At 44.9% G+C, this 8,325-nt stretch overlaps 1 protein-coding gene across 1 annotated transcript; it reads left to right on the top strand.

Annotated features, from left to right (window-relative positions):
* The first annotated feature begins 7,063 nt into the window (after positions 1-7,063).
* TMEM217 (transmembrane protein 217) lies at positions 7,064-7,641 on the top strand. Its single transcript, XM_005873784.2, has one exon. It carries the CDS (start codon positions 7,072-7,074, stop codon positions 7,639-7,641), a length of 570 nt encoding a protein of 189 aa, XP_005873846.1. The 5' UTR covers positions 7,064-7,071.
* Positions 7,642-8,325: the final 684 nt, after the last annotated feature.

The raw sequence follows: 8,325 nt of genomic DNA, 5'->3' as shown, positions 1-8,325 counted from the left end.
GTTGTTTGCGGCAGCAGTCTGCGGTGTTTACCTATGCCACCATCTTGGTCTCTCAAAATATATATATTTTAAAAAAAGAAAAGGAAAGAGTGGAGCAGACAAATGCCCAATAGAAGCCTAGAAACAAGCCCAGCCATCCTGAAGCACGAGCAAGAAAAACAGATGCTTGTGGTTTTAAACCACTGAATTTTACATTATTAGTGTGGCAATAATTATTACAGAAGTGAAATAGAGGAGAAAAAGGAGCTAGGAGTATTTAAGAAGCTTAGCTGTGAAGAGAATGAGAGACTAGCACATTTCTCTCCCTCCTCCTCCTCTTCCTCTTCCTCCTTGTTCTGTTTTGTTTTTTTAGCGGCTCATGACGTAAGTCCCTTTCCCATGTGTGGACAAGTTTCCACTGTATGAAACTGTGGGGAGCAGAGCCCACCTCCCAGTATTCTAGTTAAATATACCAGCTCCTTCCCCACTTTCCCACCCTCCCTTGTGAACTAAGTCATGTGCATGTTTCATAGGCTCTGCTAATAAAATCTGCCCAAAATCTGAATCAGGAGGAGCTTGTAATGCAAAGAAGCAGAAGCAGAAAAAAATCCATTCTTTTGGTGGACAGTGCCAGTTGTGGCAGCAACACCCAGGCTCTGGTACTAAAAGGTCTCTCTGTAACCATGGCATCAAATGCTCATCAGTGGCAGTAACAATGTCTGCAGTGGCCCAGCTCTGTGGTGTGACGTGGGCTACTATCCTATAAGCAAAACCTCTGAATGTGGTGTGGTAGGATTGAGTGCATTAATGGCCTCAATTCTTCACTTCTCCCTACATCCATGTTATCTTGTCAGACCTTCCCATATTGACTCTGAACTCACCCTGTGACTTGTTCTGGTCAATGGATGTTAGCAAATATCCATTTATTTACACAAGCGAAGGTATGGAAAGCACTTGTGTGATTGGACTTGCTCTTTGTCTTAGTCCCTTTGGGCTGTTACAGCAAAATACCACTGACTGGGTGGCTTATAAACAACAGAAATTTATTTCTCATAGTTCTGGAGGCTGGAAGCCCAAGATCAGGATGTCAGCATGGTTAGGTTCTCATTAAGCCTCTCTTCCAGCCCTAGCTGGTTTGGTTCAGTGGATAGAGCATCAGCCTGCAGACTGAAAGATCTGGGTTCAATTCTGGTCAAGGGCACATGCCCGGGTTTCGGGCTCAATCCCCAGTAGAGGGCGTGCAGGAGGCAGCCGATCAATGATATTCTCTCATCATTGATGTTTCTATCTCTCCCTCTCCCTTCCTCTCTGAAATCAATAAAAATACATTTTAAAAAATAAATAAGATAAAGGCTCTCTTCCATGTTGCAGACTGCTGACTTCTCACTGTATTCTCACATAGTGGAGGGAGCAGGAGATCTCTCTGGGACCTCTTTTATAAAGACACTAATTTCATTCAGGAGGGCTCCACCCTCATGACCCCAATCACTTCCCAAAGGCCCCACCTTCTAATACCATCACCCTCGGTATTAAGTTTTTAACATCTGAATTTTGGGGAAACGCGAATTCAATCTGTAGCACTCTCACCGCTGTCCTGTGCCATTGCCTTTCGAACGTGTCTTGGCTAGCCTGTTGAATGATGAGAGTCATGGGGCAGAGTTATCCCGGCAGAGGCCGTCCTAGTCAGCCAACCACCAGATGAGCTTCAGATATATGGGTGAGCTCAGCCAAAATCAACAGAGCTCTCTAGCCAAGCAGGAGTTGACCCCAGACACTCGAGTAAGTCCAGCTGAGATCAACCCAGCTCAACGCAGCCCCACCTAAGCTGAACCCCCAGACTTGTGGACTAAATACTGTTCATGTTAGATGCCACTGAGGTTTTTTTGTGGTTGTTTATGTGGCATTATTGTGGCAATCAATAACTAATATGTCTCTAGCCCTTTCCACAAGCCTATGAACTGCCTTTTCTGCTTAAGTCAGGCAGGAGTTGGTATCTGTTGCTCGCTCTGACTAACAGAGAAAGATGGACTGGAAATTGGAAGAAAACAGGGTCATGGGAGAGATTGTTTGAGGTGGGAGAGACTTTAGCATGCGTATAGTCAGAGCACCGGAGGGAGTTCTGTTTGTTAGGATATAAGTGTGGCTGTAAAATAACAGTGTTTTAAACATAACAGAAGTTTACAGTTTTTCTCATGTAGAAGCTGAGGCTGGAGTAGCAGCTCTGCTCTGTGAAATGTTCAGGGGCCTGGGCTCCTTGTCTCTCTGCCCCATCATGTCCTTACCCAGTTGGTCCAACATGGCCCCCCACCACATCCACATAGCCATCGGGATGAGGGCAAGGGACAGTATGACTTTCTCCATAATCCTTGGTGGTTATATTTATTTCTTCCCCTTTCAACTCATCCTTAAAAATTGGTCACATGGCCGCACTCAGCTTCAAGGAGTCTGGGAAAGGCAAACATTCTGGCCAACCATGTGTATATCTCACAGTTCTGCGTCTGTGGAAGAAGGGGCAAACAGATAATAGGAGTTCCTGCCATGTTAATGAAGCAGAAGGGACAGTTAATGAAACAAGATCTCTATGGTAGACTTCAGTAGCCATTTCCTTCCTCCTTCCTTGTTAAGGGGACTCATTTTTTAGAGAGGTGAGGCAACTGTGTTCCCAGTCTGGGCATAAATCATGATTTGTCTAAACCATATGGCAATCTACTCTGCTTTGCTGGGAACTTGCTTCCCCAGCCTCCCCTGCTGCTCTGGGTAGCCACGTGGCCCAGTTCTAACCAATGAGTCCTGAGGGGAAGACTGCTGGGGGTTCTGGAAAAATGGTTTCCTTCCTGTGAAAGAGACAAACATGGAGGAGAGCTCCCTGGCACACTCCCACTTGGAATACTGGTGTGAGGCCAAGAGAATTACAGATGCCAACCTAGAGTCCGGATAGGGATGAGTAGGGGTGAGCTAGCTGGAGAAGGGGAGAAAAAAAGTTTGAGCAAGTGAGAACATTGTAGACATGAGAAGCAATGCTGAGAGACGCCCCAGGAGAGCTGGATCGGAGTCTGATCATGAGGACTTTGTACACATGTGATTTACTGTTACGATGACCTCATTCAGAATTGGAGCTGGTTTCCCTGCTTCTTGATTCACTACCAAAGCATGACAGGCATTTTCACTTTGTAGATTTAAAAGGACTGCCCATCTCTTCCTCTTTATGGTTTTCTGATTACATTTAAGTCGTTTATCCATTCTGAATTTTGGACAATCTAGGCTCTTAAAGACAGAGGTCTAGATTATGTGGGTGAGTGGGGGGTGTTGACTTGAAAAGTTGAGGGAGAAGGAAATGGATCCCAACCCCTACAGCAAGTGGGATTTTCCTGCTCTTGAGGGAATGGAGAGGTGTCTGGTTCTGCCCACGTTGGGACCTGTGTTTGACTCCCTCCCAGACCCTGGAGGGACAGGGTGTGTAATGGGTTAGCTGCATGGGTTAACTGAGCTATAAACCATTGCCTTTGGAGCTAAGCTGTAGGACAACTGAGGCTTGGACGTGAAGCTTCTCACAGTGATAACACTAACCCGAAGTTCAAACCCTTCCCTAGGATTCCAAGATTTGCTGAACTTGAGAGTTCTATGTGACTCCAGCAAAGGGATAGAATTTCTCTCTAACTCCTTAAGGAAGCGGACTGAGTCAGGTCTTACTTTTTTTTTTTTTTAAATAAACATGTCAAGGAAAAGGGTGTGAGAAGACATCATAAATTATCTTAGTAGCTTTCTTTTTATTTACATATATATATTTTTTATTGATTTTTTACAGAGAGGAAGGGAGAGGAATAGAGAGTTAGAAACATTGATGAGAGAGAAACATTGATCACCTGCCTCCTGCACACTCCCTACTGTGTATGTGCCTGCAACCAAGGTACATGCCCTTGACTGGAATCGAACCTGGGACCCTTGAGTCCGCAGGCTGACGCTCTATCCACTGAGCCAAACTGGGGCGAGCATAGTAGCTTTCTTTTAAGTTGATGGATGTTTTATAAGAAAATGTAGAAGTTATGTCTCTAAGAACTCAAGCTTGTATATATACAGAGTATCCATTTTCATTAAAAACAACAACAACTAATTAAGTGGCCTGATACTGCCAGGTTAGAAGGACCCAACCTGTTTTTCCTGGGGCTCCTCTGGCTCTCAGGGGTGCCTCAGAATCCAGATGTAGAACCTAGTGTCAGGAACAGGACCAGCCACTCTTTCGTGGCCATCATGGGGGTGCTGACAGACATGACCTTTTGGTGCACAGGATGATGCTCAACCAACTGAGCCATACCAGCCAGGGCAGTATCAGTTATCATCTATACTAATAAAAGGGTAATATGCTAATTAGACCAGGTCAACCAGACATCTGACTTCCTTCTGGACAAAGCCACGGTGGCAGGGGCCGAGGCAGAGGTGGTTAGGGGGCAACTAGGCAGACAGAGGGGCAGTAAGGGGGCGACCAGGTTGGCAGGGGATGAGTTAGGGGTCGACCAGGCTGGCAGGAGACTAGTTAGGGGGTGACCAGGCTGGCAGAGGACCAATTAGGGGGCGACCAGGCCAGCAGGGGGGCAATTAGGGGTGACCAAGAGGGCAGGGGGGCAGTTAGGGGTGACCAGGCCATCAGGGGACCAGTTAGGGAGCGATCAGGCCGGCAAGCAGAGGCAGTTAGGGCGATTAGGCAGGCAGGTAGAGTGGTTAGGGGCGATCAGGCAGGCCAGCAGGGGACCAGTTAGCAGGCAATCAGGCCAGCAGTGTGGCAGTTAGGGGGCAACCAGGTCAGCAGGGGACCAGTTAGTTGGCAATCAGGCTGGCAAACAGAGGTAGTTAGGGGCAATCAGGCAGGCAGGCAAGCGGTTAGGAGCCAGTAGTCCCGGATTGCGAGAGGGATGTCTGACTGTCCCATAGGGATCGGGCCTAAACTGGCAGTCAGACATCCCCTAAGGGGTTCCGGATTGGAGAGGGTGCAGGCCGGGCTGAGGGAAAACCCCTCTCCCCCATGCACGAATTTCATGCACCGGGCCTCTAGTCTATAATAATAATCTATAATAATAAAAGTGTAATATGCTAATTAGACTGGATGTTTTTCCAGACGATCTTCCAGATGAAGCCGGGTCTGTGAGCGAAGCCTGGGTCCCAGGTGCCTGCTGGCGGCTGGAGGGAAGCCTGGGTCCTGGGCTTCCCAGGGGACCAGTTAAAAACAACAACAACCAATTAAATTGGCCTGATACTGCCAGGTTAGAAGGATACTTCTAACCTGGGAAGTATTGCCAGAGGGAAGCTGGTGCCGGCAGCTGGAGTAAGGAAAGCCTACTCTTGCACGAATTTTGTGCATTGGGCCTCTAGTTGTTTCATAATCTGGTATTCTTGCAGTTCTGCTTCTAGTGTCTGTTATTTCTTCTGGTTCTCACTTACAGCACTTTGTTCCTTGGGTGCTTGGTTATTTTTTACTGTATATTAGTCATTGTCTCTGAAAAATGACTGATGGAGATTCTTAGGACCAACACAAAGGTGCATTCTTCTAGAAAGGATTTGAGTTTGCTTCTACTGGACACTTAGAGATGCTTCTAGTTCAGGACTACTTTAAATTTATGACTTAAAAGTGTTGTTTTTTTTGTGTGTAATTTGGGCTACAAATCTGCCAAAAGACTAGCTATGGTAACAATGTCTTGAGAAGAGTTTTCCCCATACATTCAGTATACTAAGTTAACTTTCCATGAAATCTATTGAGAGAAAGTTGTGGAGGCCAGTTTACTTCTGATTCATCTTTAGTCATAGGCCTTTGACTAAAAAGGGAAGGTCTTCTAATGACTCCCCTTCGTGGTGTGGACCCTGAGCTATGACTTCATTTCTTCTTACTCTACAAAACTTTCTCATAAATGAAATTCAAGTTTTGCCCGATTGGCAAATATCCTCAGAGCAAAATTAACTTTCATGCTTGTTTACCTAACCCAGTTCTTTTTTGTTGTTGTTTATATTTTTATTGGTTTCAGAGAGGAAGAGAGGCAGATAGAGATAGAAAATCAATGATGAGGGAGCATCATTAATTGGCTGCCTCCTGCACGCCCCTTACTGGGGATCGAGCCCACAATCTGGGCATGTACCCTGACCAGGAATCAAACTGTAACCTCCTGGTTCATAGGTCAATGATAAACCATTGAGCCATACTGGCCGGGCCCAGTTCTTAAACTCCGATAGACTTTGGCCTCCGATCTCTTACCTCCTGCCCTGACAGCATTTCTGTGCTTCTGAGACTATTTTATCCAACATTTTTAGTTGTTTTTAGCAGTAAATTGTCCCCAATAATCTAACCAATCTCAAATCCCTCTAATTTTTCATTGATTTCTGTTCTATTTGTTTTCGTTGTCCTGTTTTTTGTTGTTCTTATTGTTGGTTTTCTCCCTAATGTCTTGAGTTAGACACTTAGCTAATTATTGCTCTTTCTTTTCTAGGGCTATTCTATCCTAAGGCTCTGAATTTCCCTAAAAGTACACCTTACATTGTATTCCTTAAGTTTTGCTATGTAGTGGAGGAGTAATTGCTCAAAGCCACCTGTTTTCATCAATGTCTCACCCCAGCAAGGATACTAGTCTGTCTTGATTTTTCTCCTGAAGGGAAAGGTCTGGACAAGTGCAGCCAATTTTCCCCATCAGGGAACAGCAATGTTCGCCCAAGGAAAAACTATCATTTTTGACTCTGTGTTTTCCAATCCTGGCTACATATGAAAATCACTAGGAAGTTTTGAAAAATGCTGGTATTTGGGTTTCACCAGAGAATGTTCTAATTGGTTTGTGGTAGCACCTGGTCCTGGGTACTTTTGATGATTCTAAGGTTGAGAAGCACTTCTCAAATTTACCTGCTCATTGCCGCCAGACTGCATCCTCCCTCCTCCCCACTCATACGCCAGTCAATTTTAAACCATCTCCTGTCTTCCCAAAGTTGTTACTTCCTGGTTTCCATACTTCTCTTTGTTGTTTTTCCTTTGGGAAAAGAGGCAGAAACCCTGATAACTTGCCACCTTGACAAGAACCAGAATTCTCCCTTATATTGTTTGTCTTCACAGGAAGTCTCAACATGAAACCGAAACACTGGTGTGGGATGACCGCCAAAATGGGCACCGTGTTATCAGGGGTCTTTACCATCATAGCCACCGACATGTACCTCATCTTTGAACAGAAGTACATAAGGAGCAGCAATTGCACCGAGATTGACCCAGGGGACATGAGGATACATTCCCTAATAAAGCACTTCGTCGCCTGTTGGGGTTTCAATATCATTATCTTCCTGTCTTGCATCACCATCATCATCAGCTGCTTGCTCATATACTCAGTATATGCCCAGAAGTACAAGGGCATGGTGATCTATATCATCTGGATCTTTTTCTATGAAGCCCTGAACATTGTAATAGAAATCCTCACCACCAATAACACGGGCATTGTAGAGGTTAGAGTCATGCGCTGGTTTGGCTTGGTGTCCCGTATATTCATGCACTGTTTCTGGATCTTCTTTGTCATGACTTATGCTCAGATAATCTACAAAAGTAATAGCCAGGGCACTATCATTTCCCACAGAAGACGGATTTCTATAAGCAGCCGAGACTTCCCGCGGCGGAAATCAAAGATAATCAGCCATATCCGCCACTAGAATGAATGAATACCCTTGGCCCTTTTCTCTCTTGAGAGGCAGGTCTCCCAGGTTCTCATGGTAGTTCTCTTTTCTTCTCTTCACTTTTCATCTATTCAGAAAGTAGAGACCCTACTGCCACTCTTTCTGGGGAATGTGCAGAGAAATGTGACTAGGGTCACACCTGGAACATCCTGTTCATTGAGGATGTTTGGTTAAAGGCCATTGTTATTTATCAAGCACTCCTTGAGTGGCTCCTTCTTTTTCTTACCACCTTATTGGGCAACATGAAGAGGGTAAGGGAATGAAACAAAGCTGAATTGCAGTCTGTCAATCCGTTCATCTTGTATTTCTTCATCAACCTTCAACCCATAGCTCTCTAATTTAACCCCGGGACAGGCAAATCTGTATTTATACCTCAGATTGTTGAAGCACAAAGGATACTGTTGTTGTCTTAGGGTGGCTTTGTGCCATGGTTTTTCTCCCTATGTTATTTAGATAAGTAGAAGAATAAAAATAGAAAATTGCTTTTCCTTTTCTGAGTCAAATTGGTCAAATAACACAAAAGACAATTACTTAAAAGGTATTTGTTAAACTTTTCTGTGTCTCCTACTGTGTCTGGATACTGTAGGAGGATGCAAAGTAAGATATGAGGCCTAACTTTGAGGATTTTGCAGGTTAGTGAGAGAAACTAAATTACTGTTT

The sequence above is a fragment of the Myotis brandtii genome, unplaced genomic scaffold (assembly GCF_000412655.1).
Source record: "Myotis brandtii unplaced genomic scaffold, ASM41265v1 scaffold420, whole genome shotgun sequence".
In the NCBI taxonomy this organism is placed as follows: domain Eukaryota; kingdom Metazoa; phylum Chordata; class Mammalia; order Chiroptera; family Vespertilionidae; genus Myotis; species Myotis brandtii.
The sequence above is the reverse complement of the archived record's forward strand: the minus strand, read 5'-3'. Positions and strand labels throughout refer to the sequence as shown.

Coding starts and splice junctions, on each gene's coding strand:
- TMEM217 (XM_005873784.2), top strand. CDS start 7,072: ATGAAACCGAAACACTGGTGTGGGATGACCGCCAAAATGGGCACCGTG.